The sequence below is a fragment of the Silurus aristotelis genome, assembly GCF_946808225.1.
Source record: "Silurus aristotelis genome assembly, chromosome: 5".
Classification (NCBI taxonomy): domain Eukaryota; kingdom Metazoa; phylum Chordata; class Actinopteri; order Siluriformes; family Siluridae; genus Silurus; species Silurus aristotelis.
Genome location: NC_139578.1, coordinates 29,377,882 through 29,398,184, shown reverse-complemented (window position 1 = coordinate 29,398,184; position 20,303 = coordinate 29,377,882). Strand labels below are relative to the sequence as shown.

General features: G+C 43.5%; 1 protein-coding gene and 1 long non-coding RNA gene across 9 annotated transcripts in view; one reads left to right on the top strand and one right to left on the bottom strand.

Annotated features, from left to right (window-relative positions):
* LOC310726939 overlaps positions 1–20,303 on the bottom strand; it is a 146,883-nt gene that overhangs the window by 74,839 nt on the left and 51,741 nt on the right. The gene's annotated exons all lie outside the window — the stretch shown is intronic.
* The window catches only part of LOC310726807 (phosphatase and actin regulator 1), an 81,430-nt gene that overhangs the window by 51,212 nt on the left and 9,915 nt on the right, over positions 1–20,303 (top strand). For 3 of the 8 annotated variants that reach the window (XM_083542749.1, XM_083542745.1, XM_083542744.1), the window contains exons 4-11: positions 3,361–3,489; positions 4,940–5,143; positions 5,256–5,538; positions 11,325–11,518; positions 12,834–12,990; positions 16,481–16,536; positions 18,853–18,914; positions 19,538–19,678. In XM_083542749.1, coding sequence (XP_083398875.1) covers positions 3,361–3,489; positions 4,940–5,143; positions 5,256–5,538; positions 11,325–11,518; positions 12,834–12,990; positions 16,481–16,536; positions 18,853–18,914; positions 19,538–19,678 — 1,226 coding nt within the window. Of the gene's footprint in view, positions 1–3,360; positions 3,508–4,939; positions 5,144–5,255; positions 5,539–11,324; positions 11,519–12,833; positions 12,991–16,480; positions 16,537–18,852; positions 18,915–19,537; positions 19,679–20,303 lie in introns of all 8 variants that reach the window. The other 5 variants (XM_083542748.1, XM_083542743.1, XM_083542742.1 and 2 more) reach the window with 2 other exon arrangements.

The following is a 20,303-nucleotide window of genomic DNA, read 5'->3' as shown; positions in this document are numbered from 1 at the left end:
CCAGTTGAGCAGGGTTTCTCCCAGTCAGGTTCGGACGAGCAGGGCTTCTCCCAGTATAGTCCAGTTGAGCAGGGTTTCTCCCAGTCCGGTTCGGACGAGCAGGGCTTCTCCCAGTATAGCCCGGTTGAGCAGGGTTTCCAGCCGAGGAGGATGTTCTTCAAGGGGGAGACGAGTCGCCTTTAACAAGACAATTCTTTCATTTTTACCTCATCACTAATGAAGGGAAGGACATTGGACAGTGAAAAACTGAGGACGTAAAAAACATTTTAAGAACCACCCAGTGGAAAAAGATTGTATCAGTGAAAGAGTTTTTCCCGGACCGCAAACAGTTTATTTATGACATAAAACAATTCAGAAGAGAATGAGCTTTTATAGATCGAGAAATGTGTAGACTGAAGGAGCTGATCATGAAGATCAATTGGGAAAACGTGTTTTACTTTGAGCTTTTTAGCATTGGTTTGTTTTACTTTTATTTCATTTTAATAAACGAAATCCAGGTTGTCCGTTTGAACGTAAATGGTGCAATAGAACACGGAACGTAAGCAAAGCTTTATGAGCTCATTAAGCAGAAACGTGTTGATGTTTGCTACAGGAAACCCACAGCGACAGCAGTAATGCTGCTGACTGGGTGAAGGAGTGTGACGGGTTGGTGATTTGAAGTCACAGCACATCGCTTAGTGGTGGTGTTGCCTTGCTTTTTAATTGCAATTTTATTCCTGTTTCTTACACTATAGAATACATTTTAAATGGGAGGCTTTTAAAAGTACAGCAGAAAATATAGATGGGAACCATGAAGAACCTCATGAAGCTTCCCATTACCGCCTGTGGGAGATGGTGGAGGCCCGCTATCTCTCTGACATATGGAGAAATCTAAATAAGAAACAGAGATCGTACACGTGGGCCCACTGCATAGACAGCATGTTCTTCCTGGCGAGATTAGATCGATTTTATGGTTTTAATGTTTTAAGTGATTTTCTCTGACCACTGCATGGTTTAGTGCACCATCAGTATAAAGAATTTAAAACCTAAGAGTCCCAACTGGCATTTTAACGCCACACTTTAAGAAGATGCTAATTTTGGAGTGTCTTATTTTTGTATGGAATTGTTTTAAACTAGAGAAGGCGTCTTTTAACTCCCTACAGCAGTGGTGGGATGTTACAAAAGCACAAAAAAAGTATTTTGTCAACAGTACACTCTCAATGTCACAAGAGACATTGCCAGATCTCTGAAAGCTCTGGCATTTGGAGGACAAAGGAAATCGAGGGCATACTGAAGCCTTCAAAAGTAAAAAAAAAAAAAAAAAAAAAAAGCAAAAATGCCCTGTCGGACACTACAGCACAGGGGGCGCTGGTCCGCTCACGCTTAAAAGCATCACTGAGATGGATGCTCCTTCTAAGTTCTTCTTCAGTTTAGATCAAAAGAATGGACAGAAAAGATTTATGCATGCTGTGCGAACAGAATCGGGGGATCTCATGTCAGAGCCTATTGAAATCCGCAAGCAGACATTCAGCTTCTATTCGAGGCTATAGCAGCGAGAGGTCTGGCGCACAGGAAGTGGAGGAGAGCTACCTCAAAGACTTGCCAAAGCTCTCAGTCAGTTGCCAAAGAGATGGACTGGGAGCTTACACTGGCCGAGCTTCATGAAGCTTTTCAGGTCATGGAGAACAGGCGGACGCCAGGTATCGATGGTCTACCTGTCAAGTTTTTCACTTTACCTGTCAGAATATGCAGACGATCTGGCTGTTATGATCGGATCACAGTCTGATGTAAATACTTTATTGATGTTTTAAAGGACTTTGAGTTTTAATCATCAGTAAAAGTAAACTGGGGAGAGAATGAAGCAGTTTTAGTTGGGGAGTGGGAAGGTGGGGACCTGACACTCCCAGGAGGCCTGGTGTCTACATGGGAAGTCACGAGTTTTTAAATAAAAACTGGGAAGGCACTGTAGAGCACATCAAGACTGAGCAGGTGGAAGCTTCTGGCTCCAACAGGGGGCGAACGCTGATCAACAACAACCTGGCAATATCGTCTCTGTGGCACAAGCTGGCATGTGCCACACCTGCTAGCGAACATCCAGGCCTTGCTCATCGAAGACATCTCGGATGGTCTGCACTGGATTCCACTGAGTGTCCGTCATCTGCCCAAGCGGGAAGGAGGGCAGGGGCTGAGTTATCTCGCCAGCAGAGCTGCAGCCTTTCGCCTCCAGGTTATCCAGAGACTCCTAAATGGGACCTGGAACCTGGTATAGAGAACAGCAACCAGTGGACTTTTACACATGGTGGGAGGACTGGCGCTAGACAGAACTTTTTAATGGACACAAATGCACTGAATGTTTCTGGTATGGCAGTTTTTTACAGAGGACTTTTTAAAAACCTGATTAAGAGCTACGGAACACTATACCAGCTGCTGGAGGACCCCCTGGTCTATGGTAGTCATCTGGACATCTCGGGTGCGACCACCCCCACAGTGTCCCTAGCTTAGTTCTCCTTAAAGATCGTCACACTCGGGGAACTGTTGAAAGTCGCAGGGACAGACCTGTCACATGTAGAGGACGTGGCAGCACGTATAGGACTACGGTCCCTGAACATCTCCAACCAGCTCCTACTTCGCTGGAGGTCCACACTAACAACAGAGGAGCGTGTTCAGCTGAAGGACTATAGAATCAGTGAGTTCGGCCCTGCACAGGAGGAATTCTTTCCCCAGCTGATATCGCTCCGATGGTGTGGGGGTCCCCTCCTGGATGGGTGTGGAGGTCCCCTCCTGGAGTGCAGGAGTGAAGGGGAGATGGACTTTGAAACTCTTTTTATTCACATTTTAAATGCTGATGTTTTACAGGACTGTCTTTTCTGGTTACATACACTTTGTGCATTTAAAACGTGTTTTAAGGTCTTTTATGGTGATTTTTACTTTTCAGTGTTTTCTTATTGATTTTAATTACGTCAGGAGAAACAGATACATGTGGCAACTGATTAAGTTTATATTTGGGTGGGCAAAAATGGCCAGATACCTGAGCAGAAAAGACAAAGTGACACAAAATGCAGACTGCGATGCAAACAGAATCTTCTCCAGACTTACAAAATCAGGGATTGTGGTAGATTTAGATTTTTATAAGAGTATCGGGGATCTGAAGATGTATAAGGTTTGTGTGGTGGTGTAATGAAGCTCTGTTTAAGTCACACGTCAACCGGATACAATCTGATATTTAACATGAATGTAAGATTGAAAAAGTCATAGTTTCTCTCTCGCTCTCTCTTTCTCTGTATTATTATTGTTTCACTGTACCGTTCCCTCTTTCTTTGTCCCGTTTTTCTCTCCACCTCTTTTTCCCTCTATCTGACACCCTCTCTCCCTCTCTCTCAGACTCGAGGATGACTGTAGTGAAGCAGGAAGTGAGGCTGGAGAACGGTCTGTGTGTGACGCCGAACCCTTTAGAGAGCAGCCGAGTGACAGAACTGCTCCTGCAGGGACTGACAGACGGCCACGGGGCGGGTCAGTGTCAGTGGGCGGGTCAGTGTCAGTGGGCGGAGCTACCCGTGGAATAGGAAATAGAATGAAAAGAAATAGTAATGGAAGCAATAATAATAAAAATGATTAAATAAGAGCAGAAAACGCGAACTGAAATGAGGTTAAGTCCTAGAATGCGATGGAAATCACTGAAGGGCCTCAATTCAGGGTAGAGTTTAGATTTAAATTTTTTATTATTTTTGGAGAAAAATGCAAGAGAAACTGAATAATAATGTTTTCTTTATTTTTGTGAAGAAAAAAAATCATACTGTTAAATATTCAATATCTTGAATTGTATATTCTTTTTATTCTATTTATTTTAGTCCTGTTAAAATGTAGTGTTTCATTCATTTGCTACTTTAAAAATGCAAGTCAAAAGCTGATTTATCATTCCTTCTCACAAAGAAAACACAAATAAAAAAAAAAACACAAACACAACTTTTTCAGCTGTTGGTTCTCCCCCAAACTGTTCCCACAAAGTTGGAGACACACGACTGTGTAGGACGTCTCTGGATGTTGTAACATGAAATTTTCCCTCCACTTGAACTAGGAGATCCAAATCTGTTCCAGCATGAAGATGCTCCTGTGCACAAAGCAAACCCCATGAAGACCTGCTTTCCATGGGTTGGAAGATGTGGAAGATCTCCTGCTATAGAGCTCCAACCCTGTCTATAGATGGATGGATAGACAGACAGACAGACAGACAGACAGACAGACAGACAGACAGACAGACAGACCCCTGAAACACACACTGTACTTTTTGTTTGTGCCAGAATGTGCAGCTCTAAGTGCAGCTCAGGTGTCCCAATACTTTTGTCCATTTGTGCAGTGCAGCATTTAGACTTACTGTTGCAGTACCCGTGCCAAAATTACACTATTATTAAGAAGCAATGTTCTTTTCCTGTCTGAAGCCAATCAGAGACAGCTCAGGGTGATGAAGGTGGAGATATAGGACTCACCAGATATTGTCTCTGTAGACAAAGGATCAAAATCATGAAAAGGGTGCAGTATATAAATATATAATATTTATAATATATTTAATTATTTACAATATATAAATATCCAGTATATGGAAAAAATCTTGTGGACACCAAGGCTTGAGATTTGTGTTTTTCTGGACGTCCCATTCCACATTTAGTCCATAGTGGTTGCTATAATAAGCTTCACTTTTTTGGGAAGATGTTCCACTAGATTTTGTGGAGGTTCGTGTTCATTAACGCACAGTCAGGTAGGTGAGGTGAGGAGGCCTGTGGTGCAATATCAGATTTTCCAACGCTAAGAAAGCAGATCTTCATGGAGCTGGAACAGCTTTGGAGCCTCCAATTGTGAGAAAGACATTAGTGGAAAAGTTATTTGTCCCAATATTTTTGGTCATACATCATACGTCTAAAGTGAAACGAAACCACGTTTGATGTATGTGCATTTTTTTCCGCAGCACCTATTGAGTTCCGGGCCTCTATGGAAGGCAGCGTTTGTCCTCAGGACCCCTCCATGAAGTCGTCCCTGGTGCTGCCTGCTAAGAAATCAGTGGTGTTTCCAGGTGAGGTTCAGGAGAACCCTACGAAAGCCACGCTCTTCCACAAGCAGCCGCCCGCTCTGCCGCCTAAACCTTTCACCCGGCAGCTAAACCACAGCGTAGGTGAGGATGAGAAGCGTCGCTGGGTCACATGACCATGATTTGACTAAGTATAGGGTTTAATTTAAGAGTAATGGAGGAACTTATGGTGTACTTCCATCCTTTTCCTCTTCAGAGCAATGTCAGACCCTAAAGCTTCCCTGCGTACAGGGGAAACACTCTCCTCCTCTTCCACCGAAGAAAGTAATGATCTGCGTGCCATCCGGAGGCCTGGAGCTGCCCGTGTCTTCCCCGAGCCCTCTCGCCACCTACCCCGGAAAGTGCACTCCCATCATGCACCACGGCAGCCTCGGGGGGCATCACGGACACCCGCACCAGCTGCAGTATGGCAGTGTGCCCAGCCGCATCATCGAGGAGCTCAACAAGACACTGGCGCTCTCCATGCAGAGACTCGAGAGGTCAGTCTGGGGCTTTCTGTTTGTATTTCAGTGCTCTAGGGTTGGCAGGTATTAACAGAATATCAGTGCAACAAGTGGGGAAATGACCTAACCGAGGACATGATTTCACCCTTTAGACCTTCAGTGGTGTCCGTACTGAAGCTCTTCACCTCTTAATCCTGTCATTCTGACGCCAAGTCTGTAGAAACCATCAATATTATAGAGAAAGGCGAATTGTGTTTTACGTTTTTCTTTCCCGTATTTTCCCGAATTTTTATAAGATTGTATAAAAGGTTCATAAAAAAAGCTTAAAAACTGTTTTAAACGACTTTTTCTCATGACGTCCAGCTTTTCTTGAAAAGTCCATTTTTTAAATGTCCTTGTAAGTGTATCAGATCAAAGACCAATTTCTTCTGTCATGTGCTATTTTTAGTTATAAGCTTATGTCAGTTATATGCTAATATTGGTTATAAGTTAATTTTAAATATATGCTAATGTCAATTATCAGTTAATTTCGGTTGTAAGATAAGTTCATTTATAAAATGTCAATTATATGCTAAATTCTGTTATATGCTAATGCCAGTTATAAACTCAGTTATAAGCTAATTTTAGTTATATGCTAATGTCAGTTATATGCTAATGTCAGTTATTAGCGCATTTCAGTTATATGCTAATGTCAGTTATATGCTAATGTCAGTTATTAGCTCATTTCAGTTATATGCTAATGTCAGTTATATGCTAATGTCAATTATTAGCTCATTTCAGTTATATGCTAATGTCAGTTATGTGCTAATGTCAGTATAAGCTAATTTCAGTTATATGCTAATGTCAGTTATATTTTTTTATATATTTCTTGAACATTTCTATACGACACTGTGAAGGAAACTGTGAAGGAGAGCTTGTCAAAACAGCCAGTTTGGTCTTCATTTTATTTTGTATATTTTTGGAATGTAGATCGGGTCGCTGTAGCCGTTTGTGATCTGAGACCCAGCTAATGCTAACGCTAACACTCCTATCCCTGACTGGGCGACTCGCTTTTCTCCACCCGCGAGGCGGAGCAGTGGCTCTTCCTGCGTAACGCCTGCCATCAGGACAGAACTCAAACGCTGCCAGTCTCTACCCAATGCCAAGCCGGACACAGCTTGTGTGTGTGTGTGTGTGTGTGTGTGTGTGTGTGTGTGTGTGTGTGTGTGTGTGTGTGTGTGTGTGTGTGTGTGTGTGTGTGTGTGTGTGTGTGTGTGTGTGTGTGTGTGTGTTGCATAATGGATCCGAGATCCAATTTGGCCAAACAGCGTCCCTTGTTCCGGAAAGATTGTTCAGCTGGGAAATGGAAAGTGTGTTCTCACAGATTTTTTTTCTTGCTTGATTTCCGCTTCTTGCTTGATTCTCCCGCTTTACTGCGGTTCCAATCCCGAGCCCACGGTCTCTCGCAGACAGCACCATAGACCAAAAAACGTATAGAGAATTGCTTTTATGGAGTTTTATGTTGGAATAATGAAATGTATTGATACAAATATAATTATTAATTATAAGATGAAGTAAAATGTTAGTACAGTACTGTATACATAAAATAGCATTGTTGGGGTGGTGTCCGTTGGAACGTAAACACCGTGATAAACGGGGGATTACTGTGTATCTGTATTTTTATATATATATAATATATATATATATATATATATATATATATATATATATATATATACTTCCAGTGGGCTCACCACCTGCAGGAGGGACCGTAAGGGGCCGGTGCTAAGAGGATCGGGCAGCAGTCGAAGGTGGAGGCCTCGACAACCCGATCCCTGGACACGGAAGCTAGCTCTAGGGACGTGGAATGTCACCTCGCTGGCGGGGAAGGAGCCTGAGATTGTGCGTGAGGTTGAGAGGTTCCGACTAGAGATAGTCGGGATCACCTCTACGCACGGCCTGGGCTCTGGAACCACACTCCTCGAGAGAGGATGGACTCTTTACAACTCTGGAGCTGCCCATGGTGAAAGGCGTCGGGCTGGTGTGGGTTTGCTTATAGCCCCCCAGCTCAGCCGCCATGTGTTGGAGTTTACCCCGGTGAACGAGAGGGTCGTTTCCCTGCGCCTACGGGTCGGGGATAGGTCTCTCACTGTCGTGTGTGCCTACGGGCCAAACGGCAGTATAGAGTACCCGGCCTTCTTGGGGTCTCTGGGAGGGGTGCTGGACAGTGCTCCGACTGGGGACTCCGTCGTTCTACTGGGAGACTTCAATGCACACGTGGGCAGCGACAGTGACACCTGGAGGGGCGTGATTGGGAGGAACGGCCCCCCTGATCTGAACCCGAGCGGTGTTCAGTTATTGGACTTCTGTGCTAGTTACAGTTTGTCCATAACGAACACCATGTTCAAGCATAAGGGTGTCCATCAGTACACGTGGCACCAGGACACCCTAGGCCGCAGGTCGATGATCGACTTTGTGGTCGTTTCATCTGACCTGCGGCCGTATGTCTTGGACACTCGGGTAAAGAGAGGGGCGGAGCTGTCAACTGATCACCACCTGGTGGTGAGTTGGATCCGATGGCGGGGGAGGAAGCTGGACAGACTCGGCAGACCCAAGCGTACTGTGAGGGTCTGCTGGGAACGTTTGGCCGAGCCTCCTGTCAGAGAGATCTTCAACTCCCACCTCCGGCAGAGCTTTGACCAGATCCCGAGGGAGGCCGGAGATATTGAGTCCGAGTGGACCATGTTCTCCACCTCCATTGTCGAAGCGGCCGCTCGGAGCTGTGGCAGTAAGGTCTCCGGTGCCTGTCGAGGCGGCAATCCCCGAACCCGGTGGTGGAAACCGGAAGTAAGGGATGCCGTCAAGCTGAAGAAGGAGTCCTACCTGGCCTGGTTGGCTTGTGGGACTCCTGAGGCAGCTGACGGGTACCGGCAGGCCAAGCGAACTGCAGCCCGGGTGGTTATCGAGGCAAAAACTCGGGCCTGGGAGGAGCTCGGTGAGGCCATGGAGAAGGACTATCGGCTGGCCTCGAAGAGATTCTGGCAAACCGTCCGGCGCCTCAGGAGGGGAAAGCAGTGCCCCACCAATGCTGTTTACAGTAGAGGTGGGGAGCTGTTGACCTCAACTGGGGATGTCGTTGGACGGTGGAAGGAATACTTCGAGGATCTCCTCAATCCCGCCGTCACGTCTTCCATTGAGGAAGCAGAGGCTGAGGGCTCAGAGGCGGACTCGTCCATCACCCAAGCTGAAGTCACCGAGGTAGTAAAGAAACTCCTCGGTGGCAGGGCACCGGGGGTGGATGAGATCCGCCCTGAGTACCTCAAGTCTCTGGATGTTGTGGGGCTGTCTTGGCTGACACGCCTCTGCAGCATCGCGTGGCGGTCGGGGACAGTGCCTCTGGAATGGCAGACCGGGGTGGTGGTCCCTCTTTTTAAGAAGGGGGACCGGAGGGTGTGTTCCAACTATAGGGGGATCACACTTCTCAGCCTACCTGGGAAAGTCTATGCCAGGGTACTGGAGAGGAGAATACGGCCGATAGTAGAACCTCGGATTCAGGAGGAACAATGTGGTTTTCGTCCAGGCCGTGGAACACTGGACCAGCTCTATACCCTCTACAGGGTGCTGGAGGGTTCATGGGAGTTTGCCCAACCAGTCAACATGTGCTTTGTGGATTTGGAAAAGGCATTCGACTGTGTCCCTCGCGGCGGCCTGTGGAGGGTGCTCCGGGAGTATGGGGTCGGGGGCCCTTTACTAAGGGCTGTCCGGTCCCTGTATGACCAAAGCAGGAGCTTGGTTCGCATTGCCGGCAGTAAGTCAGACTTGTTCCCGGTGCATGTTGGACTCCGGCAGGGCTGCCCTTTGTCACCGGTTCTGTTCATAATTTTTATGGACAGAATTTCTAGGCGCAGCCAGGGGTCGGAGGGTGTCCGGTTTGGTGACGACACGATTTCGTCTTTGCTCTTTGCAGATGATGTTGTCGTGTTGGCTTCATCAGACCAGGACCTTCAGCATGCACTGGGACGGTTTGCAGCCGAGTGTGAAGCGGCTGGGATGAGAATCAGCACCTCCAAATCCGAGGCCATGGTCCTCAGTCGGAAAAGGGTGGCTTGCCCACTTCAGGTTGGTGGGGAGTTCCTGCCGCAAGTGGAGGAGTTTAAGTATCTTGGGGTTTTGTTCACGAGTGAGGGAAGGGTGGAACGGGAGATTGACAGACGGATCGGTGCAGCTTCTGCAGTAATGCGGTCGATGTACCGGTCTGTCGTGGTGAAGAAGGAGCTGAGCCGCAAGGCGAAACTTTCGATTTACCGGTCAATCTACGTTCCTACTCTCACCTATGGTCATGAGCTCTGGGTCATGACCGAAAGGACAAGATCCCGGATACAGGCGGCCGAAATGTGCTTCCTCCGCAGGGTGGCTGGGCGATCCCTTAGAGATAGGGTGAGAAGCTTAGTCACTCGGGAGGAGCTCGGAGTAGATCCGCTGCTCCTCCACATCGAGAGGGGTCAGCTGAGGTGGCTCGGGCATCTGTTCCGGATGCCTCCTGGACGCCTTCCTGGGAAGGTGTTCCGGGTGCGTCCCACTGGGAGGAGACCCCGGGGAAGACCTAGGACACGCTGGAGAGACTATGTCTCCCGGCTGGCCTGGGAACGCCTTGGTGTCCCCCCGGAAGAGCTGGAAGAAGTGTCTAGGGAGAGGGAAGTCTGGGCATCTTTGCTTAGACTGCTGCCCCCGCGACCCGGCATCGGATAAGCGGGAGAAGATGGATGGATGGATGGATGGAATATATATATATATATATATATATATATATATATATATATGTACTAGCTGAAAGTACCCATGCTTCGCTACAGAAGGCAGAACGCTAAGCAATATGGCAATAAGCAGTTAGCACTGAGCAGGACTGGATGATCAGAGATCAGAATGTAACGTCAACAAATAACGTACTACCCCTTTGTAGTACCGATACAGGGCAAACTACTTTGAAAATAATTTTTATCGTGCATCTAACATGTAATAAGAAACAATGTAGTAAGTTTCATGAGGATCCGTACTGTTATTTAGAAGAATTTACAATGCGTGAGAAATCGCGTTTTTCGCGAGTTAGCCGCGATCCAGGGCGAATTTTTCAAAACCCTTTCTTAGTGAGCACCTAAGACCCAAGAGGAAGGTGTGTTCCAAATTTCATTGCAATCCGTTCAGTGGTTTTTGAGATTTCATGATGAGTGAGTGAGTGAGTCAGTGGTATTTGAGCTTATATATATATATATATATATATATATATATATATATATATATATATATATATATATATATATATATATATATATATATATATAGATTGTGTGTGTGTGTGTGTAATTTCAGCTATTTGCTTATCACATGCTTATAACATTTGCTTTTTTCTTTCTTTCTTTCTTTCTTTCTTTCTTTCTTTCTTTCTTTCTTTCTTTCTTTCTTTCTTTCTTTCTTTCTTTCTTTCTTTCTTTCTTTTTGTAATCTAAACAAAAATCTTCTCGGATTCTTAATTTTTTCCTTGTTCCATATTTATTTATTTTTATTCTCTACTTTTATTTAAAGGAGCTTTTTCGTTTTTGCATTTTTTTCCCTCCAGTAAAATCCAGTGGCTGTGAAAATTGTAGAAACACAGAATCTTTAATGGTTTCAAGACACATGCATGTTCCAATCTCTGTAAAAGGCAAAAACACATATTTAATTGGACAGTAAATGAGTGGGAAAAAATTCTGTGAAGTCCAAGTGGGACAATATTTGTTTGGTTTAAGTGAATCTAAATCCCGTTGTTGCTTTTCTAACACAATCTCGCTCCTGCTCTCCTTCGCCAGTTCTGCATTGCATTCTGGGCAGTGCGGTCTCTTGGAGGGCAGACCGGTCCCCACAGTGGTGATCGAGTGTGAGGACGATAAAGAGAACATGCCCAGCGAGTCAGACTATGAGGACTTACCCAGCATGTACAAGGACGACCTGGAGGAGGAAGACGAGGAGGATGATGAAGAGGACGACGACTCGCTGTTCACAAGTTAGTCTGATTGTAGCGCTTTTTGTCTGACGTGGAAAATGACCTCTACATCCAGGTAGTTGAATATTTCGAGCGGTGTACGTTTTATCCGCTTGTAGCTACCATCCATGGAGTGGAACCTGGGGAGATGGTAGCTTTGTGGTTAAGGAATTAGACTTTGGCTTTGAAGGTCGAGAGTTTACATTTCAGATACCTCATAGCTGCTTAGATAAAAAATTTAAGTCGCTCTGGATAAGGTCATCTGCCAAGTACCGTTAATGCCTAAAATGTCCAGGGCACAAGTTCTCACTTGCGCTACTGAACATTTGACAGATGCCCTTATCCAGAGCGACTTCCAGTTATCTCAGTAATACAACTGAGCAGTTGAGGGTTAAGGGCCCTGCAATGTCATCATGGTGGTGCTGGGATTTAAACTCACGACCTTCAAATCAGATGTCCAACATCTTATCATGAAAAAGCATCTGAAGGAATGAAACCATACACACCGATCAGCCATAACATTAAAACCACCTGCCTAATATTCCGTAGGTCTTCCTTGGGCTGCTAAAACAAATTTTTGCGATGAAAGATCAGACTAGGTGGGCTAGCTTTAGCTTCCCACGCTCATCAGTTCGCATTGGGTCATGTCCATGCTAATAGGTTTTCTTTTAAAACTAATAGGTTTCTCTCCGTTTTGGCCTTCCGTCTACACTGAGACGGCACTGTCAGTCTACTAAAAAGTAGCTTTTTGAAAATGCTCTCCAAAGAGAATGCACAACATTTCAAAGAGCCTTAAAGTAAATAAACGGCAGACGGACGCGATGGGGGTCGACTCGTCTTACGGTTTGCGCATGTGCAGTACAGGGACATAATTGTTTTCAGAAGTTTCAGTGTGGACGAACAACTTTTGGGAAAGATTTTTAGACGAAAACACCATTTTCCAAATTTATCCAGATGAGTGTAGTCAGGGTGTAGGCCTTGGGTGGTCAGGACACGGTGTACCTGGAGTCTTTCTTTCGACCTTTCTTTCGACCACATTTGGTAATTTTTGACCACTGCATAACTAAAAGACCCTAGAAGACCTGCTGTTTTGGAGATGCTCTGACCCAGTCTGCTAACCTTTATTCAGATCATTGTGCTTGCCAATTTTTCTTGCTTCCAACACATCAACTTTGAGAAATGACGTCACTTGCTCCTGAAAATGTCCCCCCTTAACTGGTGCATTTGTTTACTAGAACAATGTGAATAACTTTGGAATGAAAGGAAGTGTTCTGGTTCATGTTTGGGCTCGGATTAACCTGTGTGTGTGTGTGTGTGTGTGTTTGTGTGTGTGTAGACACACTGGCCCTGAAGGTGTTGAGGAAAGACTCGTTGGCTATAAAGTTGAGTAACAGGCCATCGAAAAGGGAGCTGGAGGAGAAGAACATCCTGCCCATGCAGACTGATGAGGAAAGGCTCGAGTCCAGACAGCAGATCGGCTCCAAACTCACACGGTCAGAATGGACACACAATCGCTGATGCACACACTTACACAAAATGTACCATTTAAAGGAAAAAATAAGGTCATTTTGAATTCGATGGCTGCAACAAAAGTCTGGTGAAAAGGTATTTTAATATTTAATACTTTATTATTAAAATGTAACAGTTGGATGAACAATTGAACTAATAAGGTTAATTGACAGCAGGTCAGTAATCAGTCATCAGTGCTGAATGGTGTATATACAGGTTTTAGAGCAGCAAATGTTTCATCCACAAAACATCTGTTTTTAGGAAAGACCTTGCGTATTTGAGCAAGACAATGGTAACTGCATACTGCATCTAATACAATAGCATGACTTCGTAGTGGAAGAATCCGGGTGCTGAACTGATCTGTTGTCTATCATCATTTTAAAACATTTGGGGCACCATGAAATGAAAAACACAACAAAGGACACCCAGAACTGTTGAGCAGCTAGAATCCTGTATCAGACACATAAGGGACAATATTCCTCTTCCAAAACTTCAGCATCTGGTCTCCTCAGTTCCCAGATGTATAAGTACAGAAGACATGATGCCACAGAGTGGGAGACGTGGCAGTGTCCCAACTTTTTTGAGACGTGTTGCAGCCGTCGAATTAAAAATAATTATTTCCTTAAAACTGTATATATTTTCAGTTAAAACATTCAACATGTTTTGTTTTATTGTGAATATAATATGGGTTTCTGAAATTTTTGCAAATCATTGCATTGTGTTTATCTACATTTCAAACAGTGTCTCAGCTTTTTTGGAAATCGGGTTGAAGATCGATTTAAGTGATGATGATGATGATGATGATGATGATGATGATGCAAACAGGTTTGCACACAAATTGGGCAACCTTAGGTTTTACTAGCTGTGAAAGAGAGCGTGTGTGTGTGTGTGTGTGTGTGTGTGTGTGTGTGTGTGTGTGTGTGTGTGTGTGTGTGTGTGTGTGTGTGTGTGTGTGTGTGTGTGTGTGTGTGAGTAAGTGTACAAATGTCCCAGTGAATAATGAAGGCCATCAGTGCTCACATGCAGCGCCACTGTATTCAACAACAGGACTGACATCATTTCTGCCAGACATCTCTCTCTCTCTCTCTCTCTCTCTGTCTCTGTCTCTGTTTGTCCATTTGTCTTTCTTTTCCCTTCCCCCCTTTCTCTCCCTCCTTCATGTCTGTTTGTCTCTTACTGTCTCTCTCTCTCTCCATGTCTTTTTTTCTCCTTCTTTTTCTCTGTCCTTCATGTCTCTTTCTCCCTGTGTTGTCGATCACTCTTTTTTCTCTCTCTCTCTCTCTCTCTCTCTCTCTCTCTCTCTCTCTCTCTCTCTCTCTCTCTCTCTCTCTCTCTCTCTCTCTTTCTTTCTCTCTTCTTCACATCTGTCTCTCTCCCTGTGTGTTGTCTATCACTCCTTTACCCCCCTCTCTCTCTCTCTCTCTCTCTCTCCCTCTCTCCCTCTCTCTCTCTCCTTCATGTCTGTCTGTCTCCCTGTGTGTTGTCTATCACTCCTTTACCCCTCTCTCTCTCTCACTCTGCCTCTCTCTCTGCCTCTCTCTTTCTCTCTCTCTCCTTCATGTCTGTCTCTCTCCCTGTGTGTTGTCTATCACTCCTTTACCTCTCTCTCTCTCTCTCTCTTTCTCTCTCTCTCTCTCTCTCTTTCTCTCTCTCTCTGAGTCATCCCCCACTACACTGCGTCCTTGACTGTTTCCAGTGAAACCAGATGAAAGCTGTACAGTATGTTCTCCTCTCTAGCGGCTACAGGAGTCGGAGTGGCGGATGCTGAATAAACCTGATCAGAGCCAGACATGTTCAAATGGTTTAGCAGACGCTAATGGGCCGTGCACTCCGCGTCGCAGCTGGATAATGATGCAAAATAGCAACGGCAGACATGAAATCCAGCCTCGATGAATAAAAACAGCTGGCTAGGCACATTTTAGCTCTTATTTAAGAGACTGGAATATGTTCATTATCATCTAATCACTAAAACCATGTCTGCTTTGCTAACTATAGAATAATAATATAAAATGAATATTGTTCTAATAATAATCGACACATATGATCATATTTGTTCATTTTGCATCCTGAATGAACATTTGACCTTTTTTAAAGCTTGATAACGAGTGAACATCCGTATGGAGCACAACCGATGTTTGGAAATACTGTAAAAGTGGCATAATTGGGTGCAAAAGTTTGTACACCCTCTGACCTACAGCATACTCAACGTACGCCTCGGCCTGCGCCTGCGAAATGAGGAGAAATCGATCTACATATCAAATATTAGTCACAAATTATTGGTAGCTTTCTAAATAATAAAAGTAAAGAGCATCTACCAACAATTATATATAATATGCAAATATTATAAAGATTTAAATAATGTTCAAAACGACGCATCATGATAAAAATGCTATCATGTAGCTATCCAATGCTATTGATTGAAGCATAGATGGAAAACTCCATTAAGAAGATGTGAGAAAGAAACCTTGAGAGGAACCAGATTTAAAACAGAACACCAACCTCATCCGGACACAAGATATTTTCATCATTATCAACTCTTTCACTGATGGACAATTGAATGTGAAATATTAATTGCAGTCCAAGGATGTCTTCAAGGTTCCTTCCAAAGTGGTACCATCTGTTATAACCTTGTCTTTTGGTTTTCCATGTGGAATCATCCTCTACAAAGGAGGAGATATATGTTTGAAGGAATTGAGGTATGGATGGACAAACTCCCTGAGAAGATGTGAGGATGAAACCATAGATCAAACACTGTTGGTATCAGTGAGCACCCTGTAGGCCAAACCTTTGCACCAAATTATACATTCATTCAAAAAACATGCTTGGCTCATCCGTTCCAATTTTAATTTCGTTCACTTCTACTGCAGAAAAATGAAGGATCTGAAGCTGATAGGATTTCCAGAAGACGAGTGCTCTTTCTTGCTCTGTCGCCAGAGCAGGGATTTTTTTAGGAGGTTACAAGATTAATCAGGTTACCTCAGGATGTTAAGATGCCAGTGATCCTGTCCCCTTTTGCTCTTTGAATCTGCCTGATCCATCCTGAAACATCTTTCCAGAAGAGAGGAGCTTCTGTTTTATAGCAGAAAAATGGGGACTAAATGTGGAATGGGATGTTGAAAAAGAACACACCAATCTTATGGTCAGGTGTCCCCAGTTTTTTGTTGATATAGTATATAAGTAAACTTACCTAATTGGACTTGGATCTCTTAAAATAATTGATCTGTCCACAGAATCTCACCTGACAATATTCTAAGCCATTTAAAGGATGTTTATTGCGTCTCTGATTATCAAATATCCAAATGAAATTATTTTAATATATTCAACACGATTCCTAACTGCTGATTTCTTACAAACACATACTCCTTGTTTTACTGTGCTTGTCTTATCAGGCCAAAGTGTTTTTTTTTTTACACCCATGCAACAAAATACAGCTGTCCAATGTAAAGTACCGACTGTGTGTTTGTGTGTGAGCAGGAGACTGAGCCAAAGACCTACAGCAGAGGAGCTAGAGCAGCGAAACATCCTGAAACGTGAGTGTTCATGCTGGATTTGGTCCATTTACTCCCATTAGTCTCATTAACCACCCCCCATCCTTCCCCAACCCCAGCTGTACAGGATCAAGCTGGTTTTTTTTGTTGTTTTTTCGCTTTCAAATGGAGAATGTTGCAGCAAAATACTGGCACCAAAATACTGTTTGGGGAAAAAAAACATAAACAAAATACCATCCATAACGTACAGTACTTTGGCAAAATATCATTGACAAAAGTAATCCCCAACATACTTTGACAAAATACCATCGAAAAAAACAAATACCCTCCCCAACATACTGTTTGCAGAATACCATCAACAAGATATCCCCCCTCAAACATACTTTGGTAAAATACTATTGACAAAGTACCCTCTCTAACATACTATAGCAATATATCACAGACTAAATACCCTCCCCAAAATACCATTGACAAAATACCCTCCCCAACATACTTTGATAAGATACTATCAACAAAATACCCTCCCCAACATACTTTGACAAAATACCATCCAAAAAAACCCAAATACCCTTCCCAACATATTGTTTGCAGAATACTATCAACAAGATTTCCCTCCTTTAAAAATATTTTGACAAAATATCATCGACAAAATAACCTCTCGAACATACAGTCTTTAACAAATTATCAACAAAATACCCTCCCCAACATACTGTTTGCAAATCACACTTGGACAAAATATCATTGACCAAGTACCCTCTATACCATACTATAGCAATATATCACAGACTAAATACCCTGACCAAAATACCGTTGACAAAACACCCTCCCAACATACTATAGCAATATTTAACAGACAAAATACCCTCTCAACATACTATAGCAATATTTAACAGACAAAATACCCTCTCAACATACTTTGATAAGATACCATCAACAAAATACCCTCCCCTAACATACTTAGGGAGGGTATTTTGTCTATAGAATTTTGCCAAACATACTTTGGCAAAATACGCTTGACAAAATACCCTTCCTAACATAGTGTTGCCAAAATATAGTCGACAAAACACCCTCCCCAAAATACAATCAGCAAAATATCCTCCAACATACTGTTGTCAAAACATGGTCACTTTGGCAAAATACCATCAACAACATACTCTCCCTTAACATACACCCAAAATACCCTCAACACCGTAATCTCTGTAACACTCTTTTGACAAAATACAGTCAACAAAATCTTCCAAAAAAACACCTTTACCTAAATTGTCTCCAAAAATATTGCAAATAAGCAAAATACCTTTGTAGCAAAAAGACCCTCACCCAAAGACTGCTTTCTGTTTATTAGCAACTCAATTAATAGCTAACTGTAACGAATGGTTCTATCCTGCTATAGAAACTTTGTTTAAGAACTCATGAACTGTACATTCATATCAAGGCCATGGTTTCTAGGCAGTAGTAGTTTCCAGTCGTGCTCCAGAGTAGGTACATTTCTGGTGTAAATCTTACTCTATAAGTTTCCCATCATACCCTGAAGAAGGATTTTCTGGGACTCCTGATGGTCCACAAATCCAAGCAGTGTCTCAATAGCTGGGTTTTATCTTTTGTTAAGTTGTTTTGAATAGAAGGCCTGAGCTTTAGCATAAATGCGAATTTGAAAGAAAGCCATAGTTGGCGTTACTGCAGAAGCCAAAATTTCCACTGGTGTGGTGTTTGATGGATTAGAATAGACCGGTTTAGTTTAAAGCGTCACACTTCCTCCAGAGGAAGGTTTAGGTTTTTGTTGTAATACCTGCACTGGGTTTTTTATTGGAGTCTCTATTGTGTGAAGTGAAGGACGTTTTCAGGGTTTGCAATACAGACTGGCCTAGAAAAAAACCCTCCTCTTTTCATACACAAAAAATAGAAAATCCAGTGGGTTGATGGAGGATGGAGATATTTATTTATTTGTTTATGTTTTTATATATTTTTATATTTCAAGTTTATTCTGGGGGGTGTTGTGGGGGAACTTGAGCGCTTTTCTTATGGTAGCTCACAGGAAAGTCATCCAGCGATTAGAGCTCAGGGGAAAGGACTGTTGTGAGGTTTTTTTTTTTTTTTTTGCCTCTTTAAGCTTCACTGAATTGAACGTCCTCCTCTGTCCTAGATTTCTCTTAAATTCTCTTAAGGATAAACGTGTGTGTGTGTGTGTGTGTGTGTGTTAGTAAGCTAAGCATTCAGACTGCATCATCACCTCAAGTGGAAAATGCAGGGTGGAAATCTATCTATCTGTAGTAATGAATCCATCCATCCATCCATCCATTCAACACAATTATGATATAAATACCCAGTGACACAGATTTTTGATGGTTGTTATCTCCCCAGCACGGAATGAACAGGAGGAGCTGGAGGAGAAAAGGGAAATCAAGCGGCGACTCAAAATTAAGGTGAGAGAAATTCAAAGAGCAATCAAGTCCAGACTGCACATTTCTTTTACATTTCAAGTGCAACCCTGTGCTCCACACTCAGACTCCTGAGTCTGGTCTGGCTTTGAGCTGTTCGTCTGTGGTGAAGTAAAAGTGCTGCATGGTTTCTTCCCTTTGACAGGGTCTTCTGAAGCACCTATTAATGTCAAACGATTCATCTGGAATTACACATTGGTGTTTCTTCTTACAAAGCGCTTTCTGGGAACGAGTCAAAAGACAATTATATTCTTTTCTTTACCTGAAAAGAACACACTGTCTTTCTCTGCAAGTCTTTGTGAATGTTTCATGCGTGCGTCTGGCCCAGTTTGGGTTTGTTCACGGCTATGTCTGGACGCGCAGACTTTTCCCAAACTTTCTACACCATCATTTTTATAAAAAGAAAATTCCCATCCTAACAAGTGGCGTTTCTGAATCTAAATCGAAATAAAATATTTGCATATTAATATTGTAATTAGTGATTATTATTATATAAGTGCTGAAAGGAGTTGTAGGACGCTAAGAGAAGAGCAAAGACATATTTCTTGCATGTATTAGTTTGTATCTGGTAAAGGAGAGTCGATCGTTACACTCTTCCATGTTTGCAGCTTAGCCAAAGGCCCACGGTGGAGGAACTTCGGCAGGCCAAGATCCTGATCCGCTTCAGCGATTACGTCGAAGTGGCCGATGCTCAGGACTACGACCGGCGGGCTGATAAACCCTGGACACGCCTTACTGCTGCAGACAAGGTATGCAGGAATTCACTTTTGGTGATTTTTCGGATGATTACTGTGTGTCACTGGGTGTGTCAAAAACAAATTTTACACTGAATATATCTTGTTATATTTACAGTTATACTAAGGCAGGCAGACAGACGTATGGTGCAGGCAGGACAGGAAAACGGTGCAGACAGACAAACCGATGGTCAGACTGGCAAGCAGATAGACAGGCCTGAAAGACTGGCAGACAGTCAGACTGGCAGACAGACAGACAGACAGACAGTCAGACTGGCAGACAGACAGACAGTCAGACAGACTGGCAGATGGGAAGACCGACTGGCAAGTGGGCAGACAGACAGACAGGCAGGCAGACAGGCAGGCAGACAGGCAGGCAGGTAGACTGGCAGACAAACATTTATTGATCTTTGCAAATTGTTACTGCAGCAAAAAATAATAACCATGAAATTTATAGCAGATGTACAGATGCACAAAGAACGGGCTAGAAAATGGCGCCAACATTCAATTCAATTCATTTTTATTTGTATAGCGCTTTTAACAATGAACATTGTCTCAAAGCAGCTTTACACAGATAATGTGGTGATTAAAGTAAATATGTTCTTTGTAAGTAAGTTTGTCCCTGATGAGCAACTATGGC